The sequence below is a fragment of the Petromyzon marinus genome, unplaced genomic scaffold (genome assembly GCF_048934315.1).
Source record: "Petromyzon marinus isolate PM22_M1 ecotype Great Lakes invasive population unplaced genomic scaffold, UKy_Petmar_22M1.pri1.0 PM_G_Scaffold_36, whole genome shotgun sequence".
NCBI lineage: Eukaryota > Metazoa > Chordata > Hyperoartia > Petromyzontiformes > Petromyzontidae > Petromyzon > Petromyzon marinus.
This window is the reverse complement of record NW_027422939.1, coordinates 901,504-925,111: the sequence shown is the minus strand read 5'-3', so window position 1 is coordinate 925,111 and position 23,608 is coordinate 901,504. Positions and strand designations below refer to the sequence as shown.

At 51.0% G+C, this 23,608-nt stretch overlaps 2 protein-coding genes across 3 annotated transcripts; one reads left to right on the top strand and one right to left on the bottom strand.

Moving 5' to 3' along the window:
- Window positions 1–6,015: 6,015 nt before the first annotated feature.
- Window positions 6,016–13,777, top strand: LOC142915875 (gap junction beta-1 protein-like). 2 transcript variants are annotated; one of them, XM_076061508.1, is made up of 2 exons: window positions 6,016–6,450; window positions 10,845–13,777. In XM_076061508.1, the coding sequence occupies exon 2, from the start codon at window positions 10,930–10,932 to the stop codon at window positions 11,617–11,619; it is 690 nt and encodes a 229-aa protein (XP_075917623.1). In that variant the 5' UTR covers window positions 6,016–6,450; window positions 10,845–10,929; the 3' UTR covers window positions 11,620–13,777. The 2 variants fall into 2 exon arrangements, with proteins under 2 accessions (XP_075917623.1, XP_075917624.1); XM_076061509.1 differs by lacking the exon at window positions 6,016–6,450 and adding an exon at window positions 8,013–8,077.
- A 381-nt stretch (window positions 13,778–14,158) lies between these two features.
- LOC142915855 (cell division cycle protein 20 homolog) lies at window positions 14,159–23,351 on the bottom strand. Its single transcript, XM_076061485.1, has 12 exons — window positions 23,208–23,351; window positions 22,280–22,599; window positions 21,927–22,048; window positions 21,401–21,497; window positions 20,881–21,012; window positions 19,444–19,553; window positions 18,857–18,946; window positions 18,392–18,486; window positions 17,963–18,185; window positions 16,613–16,771; window positions 16,351–16,468; window positions 14,159–15,600 (listed from the first exon to the last, which is right to left on the bottom strand). The coding sequence occupies exons 2-12, from the start codon at window positions 22,596–22,598 to the stop codon at window positions 15,419–15,421; spliced, it is 1,647 nt and encodes a 548-aa protein (XP_075917600.1). The 5' UTR covers window position 22,599; window positions 23,208–23,351; the 3' UTR covers window positions 14,159–15,418.
- Between the last annotated feature and the right edge of the window lie 257 nt (window positions 23,352–23,608).

Genomic DNA, 23,608 nt, shown 5'->3' with positions numbered 1-23,608 from the left:
AATCTGTTTGTTTGTGTCTGTGTGTGTCTCTGTGTATGTGTGTGTGTACAGAGTCACAGCAGACCCAGCTATACCAGCAGCATCAGTGAGTGTGTTAATCTGTTTGTTTGTGTCTGTGTGTGTCTCTGTGTATGTGTGTGTACAGAGTCACAGCAGACCCAGCTATACCAGCAGCATCAGTGAGTGTGTTAATCTGTCTGTTTGTGTCTGTGTGTGTCTCTGTGTGTGTGTACAGTCACAGCAGACCCAGCTATACCAGCAGCATCAGTGAGTGTGTTAATCTGCCTGTTTGTGTCTGTGTGTGTCTCTGTGTATGTGTGTGTGTACAGAGTCACAGCAGACCCAGCTATACCAGCAGCATCAGTGAGTGTGTTAATCTGTCTGTTTGTGTTTGTGTGTGTCTCTGTGTATGTGTGTGTGTACAGAGTCACAGCAGACCAGGCTATACCAGCAGCATCAGTGAGTGTGTTAATCTGTCTGTTTGTGTCTGTGTTTGTCTCTGTGTATGTGTGTGTACAGAGTCACAGCAGACCCAGCTATACCAGCAGCATCAGTGAGTGTGTTAATCTGCCTGTTTGTGTCTGTGTGTGTCTCTGTGTATGTGTGTGTGTGTACAGAGTCACAGCAGACCCAGCTATACCAGCAGCATCAGTGAGTGTGTTAATCTGCCTGTTTGTGTCTGTGTGTGTCTCTGTGTATGTGTGTGTGTACAGAGTCACAGCAGACCCAGCTATACCAGCAGCATCAGTGAGTGTGTTAATCTGTCTGTTTGTGTCTGTGTGTGTCTCTGTGTATGTGTGTGTGTACAGAGTCACAGCAGACCCAGCTATACCAGCAGCATCAGTGAGTGTGTTAATCTGTTTGTTTGTGTCTGTGTGTGTCTCTGTGTATGTGTGTGTGTACAGAGTCACAGCAGACCCAGCTATACCAGCAGCATCAGTGAGTGTGTTAATCTGTTTGTTTGTGTCTGTGTGTGTCTCTGTGTATGTATGTGTGTACAGAGTCACAGCAGACCCAGCTATACCAGCAGCATCAGTGAGTGTGTTAATCTGTCTGTTTGTGTCTGTGTGTGTCTCTGTGTGTGTGTACAGTCACAGCAGACCCAGCTATACCAGCAGCATCAGTGAGTGTGTTAATCTGTCTGTTTGTGTCTGTGTGTGTCTCTGTGTATGTGTGTGTGTACAGAGTCACAGCAGACCCAGCTATACCAGCAGCATCAGTGAGTGTGTTAATCTGTCTGTTTGTGTTTGTGTGTGTCTCTGTGTATGTGTGTGTGTGTACAGAGTCACAGCAGACCCAGCTATACCAGCAGCATCAGTGAGTGTGTTAATCTGTCTGTTTGTGTCTGTGTGTGTCTCTGTGTATGTGTGTGTACAGAGTCACAGCAGACCCAGCTATACCAGCAGCATCAGTGAGTGTGTTAATCTGCCTGTTTGTGTCTGTGTGTGTCTCTGTGTATGTGTGTGTGTGTACAGAGTCACAGCAGACCCAGCTATACCAGCAGCATCAGTGAGTGTGTTAATCTGCCTGTTTGTGTCTGTGTGTGTCTCTGTGTATGTGTGTGTGTACAGAGTCACAGCAGACCCAGCTATGCCAGCAGCATCAGTGAGTGTGTTAATCTGTCTGTTTGTGTCTGTGTGTGTCTCTGTGTATGTGTGTGTGTACAGAGTCACAGCAGACCCAGCTATACCAGCAGCATCAGTGAGTGTGTTAATCTGTTTGTTTGTGTCTGTGTGTGTCTCTGTGTATGTGTGTGTGTACAGAGTCACAGCAGACCCAGCTATACCAGCAGCATCAGTGAGTGTGTTAATCTGTTTGTTTGTGTCTGTGTGTGTCTCTGTGTATGTGTGTGTACAGAGTCACAGCAGACCCAGCTATACCAGCAGCATCAGTGAGTGTGTTAATCTGTCTGTTTGTGTCTGTGTGTGTCTCTGTGTGTGTGTACAGTCACAGCAGACCCAGCTATACCAGCAGCATCAGTGAGTGTGTTAATCTGTCTGTGTCTGTGTGTGTCTCTGTGTATGTGTGTGTGTACAGAGTCACAGCAGACCCAGCTATGCCAGCAGCATCAGTGAGTGTGTTAATCTGCCTGTTTGTGTCTGTGTGTGTCTCTGCGTATGTGTGTGTGTACAGAGTCACAGCAGACCCAGCTATACCAGCAGCATCAGTGAGTGTGTTAATCTGCCTGTTTGTGTCTGTGTGTGTCTCTGTGTATGTGTGTGTGTACAGAGTCACAGCAGACCCAGCTATACCAGCAGCATCAGTGAGTGTGTTAATCTGCCTGTTTGTGTCTGTGTGTGTCTCTGTGTATGTGTGTGTGTACAGAGTCACAGCAGACCCAGCTATACCAGCAGCATCAGTGAGTGTGTTAATCTATCTGTTTGTGTCTGTCTGTGTCTCTGTGTATGTGTGTGTGTACAGAGTCACAGCAGACCCAGCTATACCAGCAGCATCAGTGAGTGTGTTAATCTGTCTCTTTGTGTCTGTGTGTGTCTCTGTGTATGTGTGTGTGTACAGAGTCACAGCAGACCCAGCTATACCAGCAGCATCAGTGAGTGTGTTAATCTGCCTGTTTGTGTCTGTGTGTGTCTCTGTGTATGTGTGTGTACAGAGTCACAGCAGACCCAGCTATACCAGCAGCATCAGTGAGTGTGTTAATCTGCCTGTTTGTGTCTGTGTGTGTCTCTGTGTATGTGTGTGTGTACAGAGTCACAGCAGACCCAGCTATACCAGCAGCATCAGTGAGTGTGTTAATCTGTCTGTTTGTGTCTGTGTGTGTCTCTGTGTATGTGTGTGTGTACAGAGTCACAGCAGACCCAGCTATACCAGCAGCATCAGTGAGTGTGTTAATCTATCTGTGTGTGTCTGTGTGTGTGTCTGTTTAGTCCGGCAAAACAACCCCCTACCTCCTCCCGGTGCCGGACGGGCAACTCTGTCGTGGACAGTGCTGTGGGGGTAGGGCCAATTCCGATTGGCTCCTCCACTCATGGCGTCTGTGACCACCACAGGGGTTAAATTGGGGCTCTGGACGGGTGCGAGGGGCTGGTAACCCCTCCACCTTCAAAAATGTACCACTAAACCACGACTGAAATATGTGACTAATAAGCTTGTGCCGGAGGCCCTGGGGGGACAGGCGTCTATGACGTCTCCTGGCCAAACCCCAATTGGCGGAGCCAGGAGATTGAATCTCTACCCTCGGGACACCTTCAGAAACAACAAAAAGTCACTTCGTGTGGCCACGTGGAATGATCGAACACTCACTGCGGAGGAGGGGCTGCCACTCCTCTGTCGGGAGCTGGACCGGTACCACCTGGATCTCTGTGGCATTCAGGAGGTCCGGTGGACCAGTTCTGGCTCCTGCCACCATAAGGGGTGGACAGTCCTCTCCTCAGGGCAGCAGACTGCCAAACATCAGGGTGTCGCTCTTCTTTTGAACAAAAGAATGAAGGGGGCGTGGGAGCATGGCGGTGAGGTGTGGGAAGCGGTAAGCCCCAGGCTACTTTGGGCTCGCCTTCCCATCAACCGGAGGTGAGGAGTGGTGGTCGTGGTTACTTATGCCCCTACCGAAGACGAACATTCATGGAGGCATGCAGGCAAAGCAGATGAGTCAGATGCCTTCTATGACCTGTCACAGGTGCTGGCTAAAGTGGCCCCTCGGGATAGAGTCATCTTGTTGGGTGACTTCAATGCCCGAGTTGGTCATGATGCTGACACCTGGTCTGGAGTGATTGGAAGGCATGGGCCAGATCAGCTCAATAACAACGGTAGGAGGCTGCTAGATTTGTGTGCAGCCCATGGGCTTTTAATTACCAACACGCTCTTCCGGCATCGGCGCATCCACACAATATCATGGATGCATGCCGGGTCCAAGCAGGACTACATAGTGACAGACCAGCGGATGCGAGCCCATGTCTATGACACCAGGACCTCCCGTGGAGCTGATCTGCCCTCTGACCATCGACTAGTCATCTGTAAGATGCGCCTGCCATTCTTCCACTCCGGTGGTGGGTGTACACCCAGGACCCCATTCCAACCTAAAGTGGCCTGGTCTCAGTTATCTGATGAAAGTTGCAAGCGAGAATTTCATCATCGCTTGCGGCTGGGGTTGGCATCGTCCCCCACTCCTCCTGATGTCGAGGGTAAATGGGCGAGGTTAAGGACTGTGACTCATGCAGCTGCAATGGCTGCTTTGGGTACGCGGTCCAGACCTCCCCAGAGACCCTGGCTGACAGAGGAGGTGTTCAGGATGGTTGAGCAAAGCGACAGGCCCACTGTCATCGGCTACAAAATCCTACGTCAGAGAATGAGGAGGCTTACCGCAGCCTTCGCTCGGAGGTTCAGAGAGCCGTGAGGCGCTGCAAGGATGGGTGGTGGTCGCGGGTTGCTGAGGAGATGGAGTCTGCCTCCGTGGCCCGTGATCACAAATCTCTATTTAACTCCATCAAAAAAGTAACCTGCAGCGCCACACCTATTACGATCATTAGGGGAAAAAACGGTGATCCAATTTCCGACCCCCAGGAACAGGTTTGCAGATTTGCTGAGCATTTCTGTGAGGTCCTGGGGGAGGGGAAATCCCTCAGCCAAGAAAACATCGTGGCACAAAGTGGGGATGACCCTGGTGAGGCTGCAGTGCCTCAAATATTGGAAGTCACCCCCTGTGAGTGGCTGGCTGAGGTGCCATCTGTTGAGGAAGTACAGAAGGCGATCCGGAGTCTTGAGACCAGTAAAGGCACCGGGTAGAGATGATCTCCCAAGCGAAATGCTGAGGGAGGGTGGCGTTTGTGCACAGACTGCCCTATATGACATCATAACAACAGTCTGGACCACTGGATGAGTTCCGCAGGATTGGAAGGATGCCCTGGTGGTCTCCCTCTTTAAGAAGGGGGACCGCACAGACTGTAACAACTACAGGGGCATCTCACTCCTCAGTGTTCCGGGAAAGGTCCTGGCAAGGATTATTCAACATCACCTTGCCAGGCACGCTGAGGAGAGGCTTGCGGAGCCCCAATGCGGTTTCAGGAAAGGGCGGTCCTGCACAGATGCCATATTTTCTGTCCGTCTGCTACAGCAGAGGTGTAGGGAATTCCAACAAGACCTACATCTCTGCTTTATTGACCTGGTCAAGGCCTATGATACCATCAGTAGGCCTGGGCTCTGGGTTGTTCTTCGTGCTTTTGGAGTACCTGACCCTCTGCTCACGATCATTAAGGACCTTCATGATGGTGAGCGGGCCCGGGTAAAACTCCGTGGCCGGGAGTCAGAGCCATTCCCTATACGCCTTGGGGTGCGACAGGATGTCCTCTGGCTCCCACATTATTTAACATCTATTTTGACCACGTAGTTCATGAAGCCTTCAATAGCTGTACCAGGGGAATCTCCATTTGGTACAGATATAATGGGAGGCTGATCGATGCCCGGGTGCGGTCAAGGGATGGCGTTATGTATGCAGATGATTTGGTAATAGCTGCTCATTCAGAGGAAGAGTTGGAGATGCTGCTGCTGAGACTAGAGCATGCCACTAACAGATGGGGCCTTACCATCAGCCTCACCAAAACTAAGCACCTGCCTGGGTATTTTGTACCATCGGACACTCCACCCCCACAACTCCCAATTGGTGATGGGGCAGTTGTGGAGAGAGTGGAGAGTTTCCCATACCTGGGCAGTGTGCTTATGACCGGCTCCAGTTTAACAGCAGAGGTCTCACTCCGAATCAGTCGAGCGGCAATATCTTTTCATCGGTTGCGTAACGCTGTGTGGAAGCTACCTGGTCTATCTCTCCGCACTAAGCTTCAGGTCTTCTCGGCTTCGGTCATTCCCTCCCTTCTCTATGCTTGCGAAACGTGGACCCCCCTAATGGAACATCTTCGCCGGTTAGAAACATTTAGGCTAGCCTGCCTACGATCCATCTTGGGTTTAACCAGGCTGGATTGTGTGAGGAGCTCACATATCCTTGAAAGATCCGGGCAAGGTCCCATCGGTGAGCTCCTCCGGCAGACAAGGCTGCATTGGCTGGGTCATGTAGCCTGCATGCCCAGCCACCGCATGCCGAAACAGCTTTTGTTTAAACGGATCGAGGGGGCTAATCGGGCGTGGCACGTGCTAGAGAAGAGATGGAGTGATGTGGTACAGGAGGACGTGGAGCTGAGTGGACTTGCCGATGACTGGTACCAGCGGTGTCAAGATCGGACTCTGTGGAGGAGGCTCGTGAAGGACGCTGCTACTGGGCAGTTGGAGGCAGTCGCCCTCCAACAACAACGGAGGGCGGAGGAGCGACGCTCACAACAACGAGCGGAGCGCCGGGTGGCTAAAGCACAGCAGATTGGCACAGTAGGGGACACAGGTGGTGCATCAGCCAGTCATCTCAGTCATCTCAGTCAGCCGACCCGTGGCACCTGGATCTGCCCCGTGACCTCCTGCCCGCGGGCGTTCGACACTTCACGTGGCCTCAAGGTGCACATGGTCTGGCACAAGCGTCGTGGTGACGTCACTGCCACTTAGTGGCGAATGGCGGTTGTTGTTGTTGTGTGTGTGTGCACGTGCGTGTGTGTGTGCGTGTGGAAAAAATGTACGATACGATTATGGTGGATATTATTACAGAATATCGTAGTATCGCCATATCGAGATAACTTTCGGAGTTAATAACTTTAAAAATATTGTACAATTCTGGAAGAGCGTTCCGAACTTTGTAAGCGTTTGCATTGTGTGAACGTCATCATTTGGAACGAACCAACTTACCGCTTTAAATTGGGGGGGTCACAGACGCGATATATTTTTAATATATAAATATATACATCTCCAACAGCAATACAATGACAAAGCGACCGTGAATATGTAATATATATTTCATAGTAGATCATTCAGCATATATTGTTCGAGTAAAAATGATTCCAATTATGTGATGGAAGTGAAAGTATAAGATTGATAGTTTGAGCATCAACCGTTCGCTGGGAGTGGTAGCTCCCAAGTGCAAATGGCTGACGTCTCAAGCCCGGCTCCCAGGACGCTTCAAAACTGTTCAGAACATAACGACTCCCCCCCCCCCCCCTAAACTTGCACGAACAATTTATCTCGCCCCATAAAACTCTGAGCAGGATTGAACTCACGCGAACCGGTAAGTGGGTGTTTTGGTTTAAAATTTTGACCAAAAAAAAATCCGGTGTTGTGTGACCCCGTGCGGTGGTGACACCGCAGGCTGTGGTTGCTCCCCGCCGGGGAAGGCGTCTCCTCGGTAGGCAATCCAGGCCATTCAGGCCCTCCCTGGCATCTCGGGCCTAGTCTGTCACAAAGAAAAAGAATTAGACATGCTTTGTGGAACTGTTTTCAAAGTAAGATACACAGGCAGCAGTCGTAAGAAAAAAGGCCGAAAGACAATCGTCAGTAACAGAGGTGTTATGAAAAAGGGCCATTGCCCGATTATGCACTACAGTATTTTTAAGTACAGTGTTATTGGTAAATATGTAGGGGTTTTTCTCTCGTGATATACCCGTCTTTGTGTTTGTCCTCATGCTTTGGGTTTCGGGCTGTTCCACGCGAGTTTGAAGCCTTTGGTTAAACGAGGTAACACAACGACGGGTTAAGTTATCTTTTGATGCATCACAGCTGTCAACCCGTACGGTTTACCCCGTATTCTTGTACAGAGACATTGAGTTTTCACGGCCATTCGGGGTACAGCCGTTTCAATACGGGCAAAAAAACATGCTTTGGTAACATAATTTTGTCTATTTGTTTGTGTTTCTACATTGTGATGGGACTCCGTAGGATGAACGTTGATACTGGTAGGAACGAAGTTGTAAACTGAGTGTACCAGCCTGCAATAGATTAATGTGACCGTCCGTCCATCCCCCTTCAATAGACAGCGCAGAGACTTGACCTACCAGCCCACCCTGCAGGGACCTGTTATTTATAAAGACACGTGGTGGCCAATATGGTCTGAATTGATCTGTAATAAGGTAGGGCACTGATATGGGGTTGACAGCTACGTGGTGGTGAGTGTACTCGTAGTGATTGTCTATTTGTGTGTTTTTCCCTTGTGATGGGACGTTGTTGTTGTAGGCAGCTGCGGGACTGTGCAACGTTGGTGAGTGGCAGACATCCATTGTAGAGTACAATGTTACTATGCTCCCACGTTTGCGCTACCCTCCTCCACCAAGCCACACGGACTAGCCTGGTGAAGTATGGTCAAATCGCGACCCGGGGCGGCGTGGGGAGTCCCTCGTCCAGCAATAGATTAACAAAATGGCTCCAACTGTATATATTTAAAATAAGTAACATTTAAAAATACGTTTTTTTTTTAAACACGCTTCGTTGAAATGTACCGTACGAGTAATGGCAGAACTCCACGACTCCAGGAAGTGGCCCCGAAGCTTGCCACAACGTAAGGGGCCCGTGGTGATTTACAGCCAACGTCAGTTGAGCAGTGGACAATTAGACCCTAGCCTAAACGTAAGATATATAAAAGATTGCTTCAAAATATCTATTTTTTATGATAGAATATCGTATTGCAGTCGATACGACATTGGGAAGTGGGTTAAAATTGAGTTACAAGATTTGAGGATACAACATAGTTGAGGATACGACAGACAAGAGTGAGTTAAATAAAAGCGTGTAATAATAAAATACATCTCGTGCTGTAGTTAGAATTTGGTGATGCTAAAATGGCGCAGCCATGTTTAAGGTGTGTGACAGTTTCACTAATGCCACACGGACACATTCTGTGTCAGCTGTAGTAGACACTTGTGTTGGAATATTACAGTCCACTTCCACACAGCATTGGAGTAGTTTCTCTTTCCACGTGACAAGTGCCGTCTCAAAGACGTTGGGGATTATGGCCTTCCTCTTTAGCACTGTCCATGATATTCAACTCAAGAATGTTGCATTGGACACTCCCAGTTGTATACATTTGTTCAAATTGCTTATGTGGCTTAATTAATGACACAAATGCACACCACGGTTTCTCATTGAAAAATTGGTAAATTTCTCAATATCACTGTCCTGGGCACAAAAGCAAAGTTTGTGGGGAATAATAGCCATTTCTATACTTTTGAGGCAAAGGCAATTATAAAATAACACTTTACTACCCGGTAACAGAAATCGTGTTACATAGTGATATAATCACGCGCAAGTGACGTCCTCCACATCGACCAGCTCCCCTCGTTAATAATCATGAGCAGGTGACGTCACTCCACATGGAGCACCCTCCCCCCTCGTTAATAATCATGAGCAGGTGACGTCACTCCACATGGAACAGCCCCACTCATTAATAATAATTATAAGGTGACGTCCTCCAAATGGACACCCCCCCCCCCCCATTCATAATAATTAGCGGCTGACGTCACTCCACATGGGGGGGGGGGGGCGAGGTGCCTCAGCGTCAATTTACAACCCTCACGACAAAGGCGGAACCCTCACGTCACGCGATCTCCGTAACGCTGTTGTTGAGACATCAAAGTAAGAAGGACGTCACGATGAACAAGGAATTATAACCTTTACACGAAATAGGTCTGTGTCACCGCGCCCTTACAAATTGCACACGCATTGATGTAACGAGTGAGACGTCGCGGTCAGCTTTTCGCTTGCAAGTTTCACATTTACCGCAATGCACCCGTCACTGGACGGGCGAAAGGCGAGTGATTATTTACAGCCCTTCTTTCACTCCACTGTTGGATGAAGGTGAACCCAGGCCACGTATGCCGTTGGGGATATTTGACCGCGTTTCACCACTTTGATCGATGACGTGGAAATGGGGATCCTCGACGTGGGAGCATAGAAGTAGAGTACGACAATGCAGTTTGCTGAACTGCCTTGGGCTTGGTGCTTGCCGATCCAAGCAATGTGAGTGGCGCAACTCTGCAAAGTTGAAACTGGAGCACCTAGAGAACCCACGCGTGTGAAGGGGGCAACGCTCTATCCCATGCAGATGGAATAGATGGAATCCACATATCATGGGACCTTTTTTGCCAGTATCTAAGTATGAAGGTATGAAACGTAAAAATAGATGGAGTCCACGTTTGCTGCACCGCTTTCTCCTGATGAGCCAGAGTACGGCAACCTCCCCGAAGCACACGGCAAGGAAGTTTCACAACATTTGTGTGATCCACCAACCCACGCTGCCTCCACGGTTCTGGACTAGAGGCCATGTGCAGTATAGCCACCACCGGCCAACTGGTCAGGTAACGAGGGATCATATTGTTAGAATTCAAGTTCACAATCTCATTCAGTCATCTGTCCTTTTGGTCTCGTTTGTATTGTTTCTCAAATGTGCGTGTCTCGCTATTGCAGTGTCGCTTGCTCCGTTAGTCTACATCAGTGATTCTTCACCTTTACTGCAGCCTTGCACCCCTTTGGCTCTCAGTTATTTAACAAAATGTGCAATGTTAATAAATACATGGAGGGTTTTATGAAACAAAGTAGGTTGTGCGTACGTGCCCGTGCTTAATTTGTGTTCGGATGATTTACCTTCTAAAAACATCGAGCCATTTCTCGCACCACCAGATAAAGGGCATCTCGCACGCCCAAGGGGTGCGTCCATCACAGGTTAAGAACCACTGCTCTAGAGGTATTGAAGTGGTTTGGTTCACAAGGACAGACGAAGTGCGGCATGTTACACAAAAATGGGGCAGGACGAGATGGGAAATGCACGACTGTCAATTCCTGGATTGGAGGTGACACACGATGATGACTTCGCACATCATTAAAGTTTTAAACAGTCGTTTATCACACCCATTGTTCGATGCACGTGTCCGGAACGCGTAAAAATCTATGGTAATCGATGACTCGACGTATCCCTGCGCACGATAGATTAAAAACTCCTTAACTCGTTTATCTCCATTTCTGTCTTTGAACAGGGAACGGGAGAGTGGAACCGAGTAAATTCATCAACCCAAGCCCCTTCGCTCAGCACCTGGCAGCAAGACGAGGCCGGCTGGCGCCATGAACTGGGCCGGCCTCTACGCGGTGCTGAGCGGCGCCAATCGCTACTCCACGTCCATCGGCCACGTGTGGCTCTCCGTGCTCTTCATCTTCCGCATCATGGTGCTGGTGGTGGCGGCCGAGAGAGTGTGGGGCGATGAGAAGTCCGGTTTTGTGTGCAACACGCTGCAGCCGGGCTGCCAGAACGTGTGCTACGACCACTACTTCCCCATCTCGAAAGTGCGCCTCTGGGCCCTGCAGCTCATCTTCGTGTCGACGCCGGCGCTGCTCGTGGCCATGCACATCGCTCACCGCCACCGCAGGGCCAAGCGGAAGACGCGGCGGTGCGGGCGGCCCTGCGACGTCACCATATTGAAGCCGCCAACCGACGGCGTGCTGCTGTGCACGTACGTGGTGAGCGTGCTCTTTCGCGTCGTCTTCGAGTGCTCTTTCCTCTACGCGTTCCACTTCATCTACAGCGGCGTCACGATGCCGCGGCTCCTCAAGTGCGACGCATCGCCCTGCCCCAACACCGTGGACTGCTTCGTTTCGCGCCCCACCGAGAAGACCATCTTCACCATCTTCATGCTGGCCGCGTCGGCCGTCTGTCTGTTGCTCAACCTGGCCGAGCTGCTCCACCTGCTGGCACGCTACTGCAGCCACGTTTGCCGGCGCGGCTCAGAGCGCCGCTCAGGCGGAGGGAGCGGCTAGCGCGGCCGGTGGAAGAGGCGGGAGGGGGGCGCGTCGACGAGCGAGGGGGGCGTCGGGGTGCCCCCCGGGCCAGCGGAAGGGCGACGGCGAGAGGGGACGCAGTCGGTCGAGGACGCCGGAGCCGGGCAGTGGCGGCGGTGGTGACCGCAGGGCCGGGCAACGGCGGTGGCGGTGGTGCCCGCCCAGCTGGGAGGAGGCCTGAGCAGACATCCTTTGTGGGTGCCTCGCCCGACTCCACACGGTGTATACGTGAGCAAGCGATGTAACGTAATTATGTCGTGCGCAGTTTTTTGCGATGGAATGAAGGCAATGGACTAATTTCACTATTAACATTATGTTCACATTGTTATTAGAATTACGTTTTATATATGTAAGAATCTGAATTCGAGGTGTTTTGTTTGGTGCACCACATTAATGGTGTCATTCCTCCAGGGCCCGTCGAGCCACTGGGCACGCACACCTTTGCATGGTTTGCTTACACCGAGCGTTGCCACTGTCCATTCGCGAGCCAAGCGGCTTCCCCGAGCCCGCGGTGGAAATCTCACGCGACCGTGACGGGGGACCGCTCTCTCTAGAAGATGACTGCTGTTGACTTCCCACAAAGCCGTGCCCGATTTCACCGACCACGGGAAGGATGATGGACCGAGTGGACGCCCACACTGACGGGGATTTGAACTCCGCAGATTCTCGACCCGGGCGGCTTCGTTCACAGCGCCACACGGCGTGGGACTTTATTAACTTTATTTCTAAACGATTGTTTAAAATAATACGCAACAATAACGATGGCAATAACTGCTATCTCAATAAAAAAGTCACCAAGAACAATAATTTGATCTTAAGTGGAGAGGGGTGGTGACTGCCAGGTTCTTACATTGTTTACAGCCATTGTAATTAAAGCCGAACTAACAAAGGTGTCAAGTCTCGACTGGATACAGAGTGAGTTCAGTATTGCTCGTTGGGCGCTCTTGAAAGCCAAACGATAGCAATAAAAAATAAATTCAAAACAAGATTGGACATCACAGAGCAAGAACCTTCATCAACAAATACTCTAATATACAGAACTGTATTTTATGCATATCTTAAAAAAACATGTAAAAACACATGTTCACAGATTTATGTTAAAGGCAGTGGGAGCTTTACTTGGTTAACGCTCAGGGTATGTTTTATAAGTTAGTCCAGAAAAACATTTACAATCACACTGCGCCGTGTAATACATGCAAAACACACGTGGGTTTATGCTCTGTCACACTTGAGAAAGAGAGATATTTTTTAACAGAATTTTGTGTCTTTTGTCACAAATCACCAAACCAATGCAAATTGAGATTTCGGATAGGTCTACGCACACACGGGACACAATGCGTTTGTTAAAACTCCCCTTATCACCGCAAAGCAAACCACACTGTGGGTTTTACAATAGACTCTCCTTTTGCCGATCCAAGGGACGGGTGTATTGCAATAAGTTTGAAACTTGCAAGCGAAAAGCAGACGTGATATATTCATTGCGTCAATTTGCGTTCAATCAGTAAGGCTGCAGTGACACAGACCAATTTCATTTAAAAGTTATAATCCCTTGTTCATCATGACGTCCTTTTTACTTTGTCTCAACATCGTTACGGAGATCATGTGACGTGAGGGTTCTGCCTTTGTAGTTAGGGTTATAAGGGGCCATCCATTTAGTACGTACGCATGGAGGGGGGATTAACCCAAATGTGTACGCTTGCGTATGGGGGGTCTACTGACAATGTACGCATAGGAAACGCGGGGGGTGGGGGGGTGAAGCCTCGATAATAATTTGTCTACATTGTCCTTCAAATGAGTTAGGGGCCGTCCATAAATGACGTCAAGCGATTTTGGACGATTTTTGACCCTCCATCACATGGCGTCACAAAAAGTCAGACCCCCCCCCCCCTCAAATATGACCTCACAAAGCTCTGCCCCCCCCCAAAAAAATAAAACATGCTTCAAATCGCTTTAAATTCTTGTCATTGTAGTGCGTATTTTAATGTGGCGCTGCACTCTGATGTAGTAGGAGAAAATATTTAAAGTTGCGCAATTTGATGTGACGTCACATTTCTCAACCCCCCCCACCATCGTCACACATCGTCACAAATGTCTGACCCCCCCTCTCCCTAGGTGCGTAACGTCATTTATGGACTGCCCCTTAAGAGAAAAATAGGCGTTCATAAGAGAGTACTTGTTCAACCGTTTGCCAGTCCCATTGCTGGCTGAAGGCCCCTCCCCACACTGTCGGTCACTGGAGTAGTTTTTGCCGCATGAGTGGTGATGCTGCAATGGGACTAATGGGTCGCGTCTCCAGCAGCTCTCTCCGTCTCTGGCCGCGTGACCTCGTCGGCGTCGATAGTGAAGATTCTGGCACGGGCCACGGTTCTTCGTGCAGAAAGGTGTTATGGAGGCTCAGTGGCCCTCCCGGGTGGGCCCTTGCTACCGATAACCCGGCGGTTAAAATCCGAAATGCCGATGCAAAATGAAGGTAATTTATATTTTAGTTTTTATTGGTTCACTATATAGTACTGTGAATAGCTCAGATGTGTAGTCATTTCTGTGACCAGTCACTAGCAAATCACCCAGTTATTTCAATGCTAAATTCGCCTAGTTATTTCAATGCTAAATTCTCCTGTTTTGATTTGTACTAAGTGCCTCGGTGAATGTGTATGCTCTGACTTCAACGTAACTATTTCTGTAGCAGTTACAAGCGAATGCCTTAATTTAGCTATTTCAATGCTAAATTCTATGCTAATTCCTTTTAACAATGGGTGCCTCTGCGGATGTGTATGCTTTAACTTTTAACATAGCTATTTCTGTGACCAGTCACAAGCTAATCATTCAGCCTTTTCAATGCTAAATTTTATGCTAATTCCTTCGTCAAGGCTCTTTGTTCCTCTCACACAGCTTAAAAGCCGTGATCTGAACGTGGCTCTCTCACTCCAGCGCTGTCCTACCAGACAGTCTCGCTCCCTTCACCTGATGAAGGCCGCTTGTGTTGTGGCCGAAACGTCGTGAGAATATTATTGTGTTATTTTATTTTATCAATTTATTATTTTATTCTCATTCTACGTGACTTTACCGAAAGAACCAAAGAAGAGTTCACGAGGCTTCGCTCCGGATGACAGTTGCACTTCCAAATTCAACAACCCCAGGGGCGGAGCCAGGGGGCGGTGACAGGGGTGACATCCTGCGTGTAAGTGTACGACACTCGGTCTGGCGGGCTCCGTGCAACTGCGTTGTCAGAGTGTGTCGCCAACCGATGGCGTCTAGTTCAACAGCCTGACTCTCTAATCATTCTTGAAATTAAAATTTGTTGAATGTCACCCCGGCCTGAAATCCTGGCTCCGCCCCTGGATGCAAGGCTGTGGTGATGCCCGGAGGACGGATTAGGCTCGGTGGTTAGGCTAAGGCAGTTTAGCAAATGACACTTGCCAGCCACAAAAGCACTTTAACATTTCGTTATTATTCGTTGACGTAACAATTCAAATAACACTGCACATACCTGATGACTGATGAACAATAGACGTGAACGAGCACACCGATTGAAAAAAAACGCTCCACTGGCGATTTGTAATGGACATTTTTAAATCGTTAAGCACGTTTACAAGGACACGATTTGTATCTGAATGGTGAATAGTGATCATTGCAGATCTACACACTGTGGTGAGCAGGGGGGGGGGGATTAAGAGCGGGGCTAATTCTGGCAATATGACTTTAGCGTCCTCTCTATGATCGAACAGGCGAGGGTGAATGTTGATAAGAGTTGTTGCCAGTGGGATGTTGGTAAGGGGGGCTAGCGCAAGCAGTTCTGCGAGAGCCTCCCCGTATTGGCGCCTTCCAGCTGCTGCTGCTTCTTCTTCCGCGACTTGTCCCCCTGGAAGCAGCGCCACAGGCGCAGGCTCTCATCAGCACCAAGTGACATCACGGAGGATCCGTCGGGGCTCGCTGCAACCTGCAGCACGCGGCCTGTATGGCCTGCGGGGTATGGAGAGACATGGCGGGGGGGGGGGGAAGACACATGGGGGAGGGAGAGACACGGTATAGTCACACAAGGTGGAAGAGACAGGGACACGGGGGTTAGACGTGGATCATGGGGAAGGGATGGGGACCAGGGAGAGACATACGCGAGGGAGAAAGACAATTTGGCGGTGTGGTTGTTTGTATCCTTTAATAAACCAGATGAGATGAACCCACGGAGTCACGTGAAACATCACTAGCTTTCTTTCAAGGACGACCTGGGATATGTAGTTGTGTCCCCCCATGACCAGTGTCCCCGTGTCCCTATACTCAGTAGTTCTGCGGTGAATGCCAGTGGCCGGATGCACAACCAGTGTGTATCCCCCTATGCTCCTGTGCGTCCCATCTTCGTATGCCCCTATTTTGCCTCGTGTGTCACTTACTCTTTAGCTCGATGCTGGACATCATTGATGGGTAAACTCTTCAGCACCATGTACCCCCATGTCCCTGTGTAGCCCCATTTGTCTGAGGTTATTCCAATGCTCATCTCACGAATGGGCATGTATGTATGATGGACTTCTTTCATACCATATGTAGCCAACCGTGCTAATCAGAGGTGCGGGGAAGGACAAACTAAACACAAAAAGCAGTTCTAAACAAAAAAGCAGTTATACAGAAATCATGAACAGGCACATTTACATTGTCCCTCCATCCATGTTGCCATCTCCACATTTGTCCTTGTGCCTGTGTGTTTGTGTGCCCCCATACCTAAGAGCTCGGCGATGGGCACCATCTCTGGGTAGGCCCACAGTGCGAGTTGGTTCCTGGGGTAGCCATGGGCGGAGAGCAGCTCCTTGTGCTCGCTCGACCACAAGACGGAGCACACCTGGGCGGGGGAAAGAGTCGTGAACACGCGTCCGCGTGTCTTCGTGCCCGAGACACGCAATGTCCACGGCACTGAGACATTGCTAACCGTGTCTCGTGTCCCCCATTCTCGCAGAGCATCTCACTCGTGTCTGTGTGTCCATGCCTGAGACACAGCGTCCACTGCCTTGGAGCAGATTCCCGTGTTGACATTCCACAGGCGAATGTGGTGGTCGTTTGCTCCACCCCCACTCGCCAGCAAACTCGCTTGCCACGGACACCACGCGAGTGCCTGTGTAGTGGGTTCACGGGACACCGAGACAGTGGAGTAGAGGCAGCACTATTTATTCAAGCTTGGCAGAGTTATACTGAGAAGGGGTAATGGCCCCTTCACCCGTATACACGCTGGGACACCTCCTAGGCTATCAGCCTAACCACTATGCTCCCCGTTCCTCCGCTACAGGCGCTAGAGGAGGCTATCTGACCTGGCCCTGGTCATGGCACAGGTCACAGCACCCCACCAGACAGACCGACCCTTAAAATGGCTCCGGCTCTGAGGCTCTGTGGCCGCACCATTGCCTTGCCCTGCCGGCCCTGAAAAGGGAAGCGGTCAGGGTAGTCCCAGGGTCTATCTAGCCGGCCTTCCTTCTTCACTGGTTCTTCACTCTTGGCCCCAACACTCTGCCCCGAGCCCTCTGGCTCCCCGCCCTTTATACCCATACACCACTGAGGGGCGGGGCTGTAGCGGACGTGGTTGTAGCCACCACTGTGTAACCGTGTGTTCCCTTCCCGCAACACCCCTACACCTGTCTACAAAAAGACACAGAGACAGACACGAAGAGACAAACAAAACAGGCGAATATTCTTCATTTACCCTCTCAGATTGTTGAGGCCAGTCCCAACATCGCACACCTATTAGGTCTAGCATGGCACATCACGCCAGCCGCCTTTGTCTCCCCATTGCTGATGTTCAGACACCGCACCAGGTAGGCATGGAAGGGCTAAGTTGACTACGAGGAGCTCAGGACCAATTCAGATATCACTTGCAACCGATGTTAGCTGTGGCCGGGAATCGAACTCGGGATGCCGGGTTTGGAGCGCAGTGCGCTTTGCAATGCATGACTGCTCAAACAGAAGCACAGGGATAGCGCGTCAGTGAACGTCATGCACTCGGCGTGCACACGTTGCACACTGTGGCTCATGCGGTGGAGTCGGGAGGGCAGGTGCTCCGTCTTCCAGTTCTAAGTTAACCCATAACACCTCGGACCTGTGCCAAGATCTCTTGCCAGCAAGCCTTCAACACTTCACATGACCTGCAAAATGCACAAAGGCCATCTGTGCTTTTTATATGTTTCTGCACTATTTTTCTGTTTTGATGGGGGGTTTTTTCAGACGAACACTGCGGTGACGTTTCCGCTGCTTAGCGGCCGTTACAGTAATAGGCTCGGCACACGTCGGCGAGCGCGTGTGTCAACGTGTCTGTTGTGCCAGCACGTCACTGCGTGCGTGTCCCTGCCTTGACGGCGGCCGTGTGCTGCCGGAGGGCGCGGAGGGGTGCCGAGGATGTGATGCCGTTGGCCCACAGGAGGAGTTTTCTGTCGTTGCTTCCGCTGGCCAGCAGGCGTCCGCAAGGGGACCACGCCAAGCCGCACACCTCCTGGGAGTGGCCACTCAGTGTGGCGACGTGATGCTGCATCATCCGCACGTCATCGTGGTGGATCTGACCCGAGCGGGAACCACTACAACAACCACCGCCATGACCGCAGAGTTTACAAAAAAACCACAACCGCCACGGCCGCAACAAGGAACGGCGACGAAGTGTGTCCGAGGTGCTGGATCTTACCCAAGTTGAGAGCCACAACCCGTCACTACAACACCAGTGTCAACCACCACAACCACAGTGTTAACCACCACAACAAGTGTGTGTGTGCGCTTAAGCACTTGCCTTGACAGGAGGTGCCCGTTCCAGGACAGGGAGCTCACACGCCCCATGTGGCCCTGCATACTCCTTAAACACTTGTTGCGCTCCACGTCCCAGATCTACACGTGCAAACACACACACACACGGAGACCCACACGAGGATAGGCACGCGCCCCGCACACGCACGGGGACACAGACGCACACGCGGAAATATACAATGGGGAGACACAGGCACACACGCACAGCGACATAGACACGTACAAGGACATACAAGTCACGGCACCAATAAAAAGCCCACCTGCTCACTTCCCATAATCCTCTGCTCTCCACCCCTTACCCCAGAAGTCTCACATTTGTGGCATTTTCCCCATTAACCCCTTCTCCCCCACCGGCCACTTGCTCCACACTCCCCTTCCAGAATGCCCTGCTCCTTGAAATAACCCAGAATCCTCTGCTCCAGGCCCCTTACCAGAATGCTATGCTCATTACCTGCACGGTGTTGAAACTTGTTCCTATGGCGAGGATGTTGCCTCTAGTTGGTACCCATGAGAGGGACGAGGGGTAATACCGCCCCTCCATCTGATACGCGGGCAAAGACACAGCGCACAAACACGGCACGGCCTTAACACCTTTCTCACGCTCAAGTTCCCGGTGTGCATTTTGCTGCCTCAAGGCACCCTGTCTGCTTTTCACAAGAACACAACACTGACCCCGTATCCCCATGCATCTATGAATGAGCCTGTTTTCCATTCGTCTGTGCGTGTTTGCATTCCAGCGTGTCTGCATGTCTGTGTGGATCCCTGCATGTATTCCAGTATGAGGAGCGGTCGTGTAGTGATTAGCGGGCTGCGTTATAAACCCGGGGACCCAAGTCCAATTTCCGCTCACCGTTAACACAAGTGACAATTCTCCGAACCAATCACGCGCCTCTCCTAAGCAGACTCAACATCAAATGAGTGCTTATCACCCATGGGGAGACAAAGGCGGCCAAGTCTGGTACTCGTCACCCACCCCCTTGTGTGCCAAGGCTATATGGGGAGATCTTTGTATTTTTGTCCCAGTATCTCTCCGCATGCCTTCATGTGCTGGGTCACATTCCCCGTTTCTGCGTCCCACAGATACGTCCCAGCGTGGCCCAGCGCCACACACACGACGTTGTCCACACTCCAGTCCAGCGGGTTGAGGTCTGCGCGCACGGGGGGTACGGGGTCACAGGTCAGGATAAGGGTTAAAACTTTTAGTTCAGGACGAAATTTGTGTTGTGCGTATATATGCATCTATATTACACGTATACACGGGTAAATATGGATTTCATACGATGCCGGTTTTGCGATTCAGGAAAGGTCTAGATTTAATAACTGGTTAATAACTGCCGAGTCCAGCGGCTCTCAACCCATGGGTCATGCCCCCGACGGGAGATCAAGGCCTTAGTTGTGGCGGGGAGGGCGGTGGTGTCGCAGGCTGCAGCAGAGTGGATACTGTGCCGGATAACTGTAGAATGCATGAGGAGAACATCGGTGCCACATTGTGGCGACAAAAACACTAAACCACAACGTGAAGCAAAATGCCAAACTCACACTGCATTGACGAGGTGCGTGGACGTCATCTCAGTATTGTGGCCTTAGTCATTGGTCAGGGTGGGCGCGTGGGGTGACCAGCGGTCTTGATTGTGGGGGAGGCACTCGTATCTAAAAATATTCATTTGCTGCTATAAATTTCTATGTGATGAGCCACTTTGTTGAGCTATCATTTGTGTGGCCAGGTTGCTGCTGAAAGAATAAGTTAATAGCTCAGCGGGCTTTAAGACCTGGTAACCTTTACTCGTGTTATATATATAGTGATTTGTTTACCTTATCTATACATTGCACTCCTTTCGTGTTTTTATATTGATTGTTGTAACATTCTGACCAATCCCTACTGGACATCTTTAAAAAAAAACAGCTGCATAGCTCATTGGATTCCTCCAGGATGAATACATATTTAGATTCTGATGTTGAGACGTAAAATTATGGGCCATATTCTTAGTCACGGATCAGCTCTGGCTTGAGGCGCTGATGTTTCTTTCAAACGTGGACCAACGGCTCAGCCTCGTCTCGTCGAAATCCTGAGCATGCTGGGACCATGCTCAGAGCTGGCTCAAGTTAAGCACGCTGCTCACTTTAGCCAAGGCTGAGCTGAGCAGAGCTCTGGCCGAGGGGTTTATTCTGACCGGAAGGAACCATGGTATCTATGTTAACGATGATGAGTTATTCACATGTGCCTGCGTATATGTGTATGCACGTGTGTGTGTGTGCGTGCGTGCACGCGTGTGCGGGTGTGTGCGTGTGTGTGCGTGTGTGCGCGCGTGTGCGTACGTGTGTGTGGGTGTGTGCGTGCGTGTGCGCGCGTGTGTGCGCGTGTGTGCGTGTGTGCGTGCGCGCGTGTGTATGTGCATGTGTGTGTGTGCGCGTGTTTGCGTGTGTGTGTGTGCGTGTGTGTGCGTGTGTGTGTGTGCGTGCGTGTGCGTATCTCACAGAAGTCATTGCGAACCGCCGGCGTGTCGAGCACACGCTCGGGCCACGTGAGTATGCGTCGCTTCCTCTTGAGCAGGGAGAGGTGTGCGTAGCCCTGCTGGGAGTGCAGCACCTTCTGCGTGTCGCCGTAGCCTTAGGGGACAGCCGCAACAACATTAACCACGGCAAATGCCGTGACCACATTCACCACGAATGCTGCGGACGCAGCCCTGGAGGGAGTACGGCAACTTGCCTGCGTCGATGTCCCAGGGGGAACCACTCACAGCCACATACACAGTTCCCTTCTCCCCCACCACGTGTCAACGTCTATCTGTATCCCCCTGTACCCCAGTCTCCCCCACGTCCTTCCCTCCATTTTCATGTCTCTGCCTTGCCCCAACACCTTTACCGTCCCCATGTCTTGTCTATCCTTCAAGTTCTCTTTCCCACTACGCCCCTGTGTCCCCACCAACGCATCAAAGCCACTACTCAACTGCAGATCCCCGTGTCTTCCACTCTCTCTCCGTGTAGCCTGTCTTACCCTCGGGTACAGGTGGCGCCGGTCCCTGGTAGCGTAAGATTCGTGCTTTCTCCACATCCACGCCGCTCAGCAGATGCATCATCGCCGCCTGCTTCTCCTACACACGGAAAAATAAACACAGAGCAGTGTTCCCTTGTCCCCACCCTCCGTTGCTGTACGCGTGTCTCCTGTTCTCCCTTACGTGTCCCCAGGGTGTGGAGGAATGAAGCAGACTCGTCAAATACACGAGGCCGATTGCCTGCCACCTCCGAGCATCCTCGTGTGTCCCGTGACCGTCAACGGGGTGGAGACACCACAGTCGCATCTTGAGACTAGGTAGCTTGACAGATCCACGTGTTTATATGAGCCATGATGACTCCGTGCTTCCCACGTGTCTCTTTGAGACGCGTGGGAAGTAGCCTGCCACCTCACTTACAGAGCGTGATCCCGTGTCCGTCTCTTTGAGACACAAAGTAGCTTGTTACCTCCATGTGTCTATGCTCTGTATACCTAGCGAATCTCAGTGTGTCACCGTGTGTCACCGTGCCTTCAGTGGAGATGCTGTTTCTTCTCGAGTTACGAGGTAGCTCGCCACCTCCATAGCTTTGCTGTTGCGCACGGGGATGAATCGGTCACAGAACTCGCCATGGGGAATGCGGCGGACACGACCTGAAGTTTTGGCACACACAGCGGGCATTCATGGCAAATGTGTACACAGCAAAGTATATACAGAGAGAATACATATATATGGTGATGCGTACACAAGCGTGCATACAGACCACACGCCGCACATTGCACACATTCAAACACCACAATCATCACACACCGTGTGCACAAAACCGCAGACTATATATGTATATTGGACTTCTTTTGCACCGTACGTAGCCACATCACACTCACCGGGCGGGCTCTTGCCCTTGGCCCTGGGCATTTTCTGGCACTTGGACGTGCGTCCTGGCGTGCGGCTGCTGCTGCTATTGGTGCGGCGAGTCCCTTTCATTGGTGACACTGCCATTACGCTGCTGTTGTTGATGCTGCTGCTGTTGTTGTTGAAGCTGCTGTTGCGGGCGTCAGGGGTGGCTGGCATGCCCAAGCTTCTTCCCACCGTGCTCGTGATCGCGGACGCCGCCTTGCGCTGCCGACGCGGCTGGGGGCTCCAGGGAATGGGGGCATCCAGCTTCAGCGAGTGACTCCTCACGCCACTCTCAAACTGCGACATCCTGAGACACGCGCGGTCATGCAGCGAGACGTTGGACACGAGGGGCGATGTACAGATCAGCTCTCAAGATTTCAGCAGGACATGGATCTTTCTCTCAAAGGGCACTCCTGGGACATCCTCAGCTAGACGGGAGACGCACAAGGACACGCGGGCAATTACTTATCTCTGAGATGACAAAAAAAAAGTTTTACGTCTTCGGACGGACAGACAAACACGGAGACGTAAGAAATCTCAAACAAAGGCCGGCATGGCACCGCACTGCCTACCGGGTAACTCACGTGGCAGAGTCGACCTCGGGAGCGTTTCGGATAATTACCACCACTGGTGCTGCCCGTGAATTCGACTCCTGCAATGTTCAATAGAAGATCCCGATTCGAAACGGGGTCGACGGCTTCGTAGCTTTCACACAACCAGGCAGCGGCCCACAGCCATGGCAAACACAAACCCACGATCACAACCACCACGCAATGACACCGACCACGATAATACTACAAGCAAACCCACTGTGATAACCACAGCACGCAAAAAACACCACCACACAATCAGATCAACCACAACACAACCTCACGGTGGCAACCACTGCAACCACCATCAGACAATCCTCCTCACCTTCTCAAGAGACGGACGCTGTTGACACGCCGCGTTCTGTCTCTCTCTCTGTCTCTCTCTGTCTCACTCTGTCTGTCTCTCTGTCTCACTCGGTCTCTGTACTCTGTCTCACCCTGTCACTCTCTGTCTCACACTATGTCTCTCTCTGTCACTCTGTCTGTCTCTGTCTCTCTCTGTCTGTCTCTGTACTCTGTCTCACCCTGTCACTCTCTGTCTCACACTATGTCTCTCTCTCTGTCTCACTCTGTCTCACTGTCTGTCTCTGTCTCTCTCTGTCTCACTCTGTCTCTCTGTCTGTCTCTCTGTCTCACTCTTTCTGTCTCTGTCTCTCTCTGTCTCACTCTGTCTGTCTCTCTTTCTCACTGTCTGTCTCACTCTGTCTCTCTCTGTCTGTCTCACTC

Coding starts and splice junctions, on each gene's coding strand:
- LOC142915875 (XM_076061508.1), top strand. CDS start 10,930: ATGAACTGGGCCGGCCTCTACGCGGTGCTGAGCGGCGCCAATCGCTAC.
- LOC142915855 (XM_076061485.1), bottom strand. CDS start 22,598: ATGTCGCAGTTTGAGAGTGGCGTGAGGAGTCACTCGCTGAAGCTGGAT. Junction 22,049..22,279: donor CAAGGGCAAGAGCCCGCCCG/GTGAGTGTGATG, acceptor CCAAAACTTCAG/GTCGTGTCCGCCGCATTCCC. Junction 16,469..16,612: donor CAGTGGACGCTGTGTCTCAG/GCATGGACACAC, acceptor TCCCCCGCCCAG/GTGTGCTCCGTCTTGTGGTC.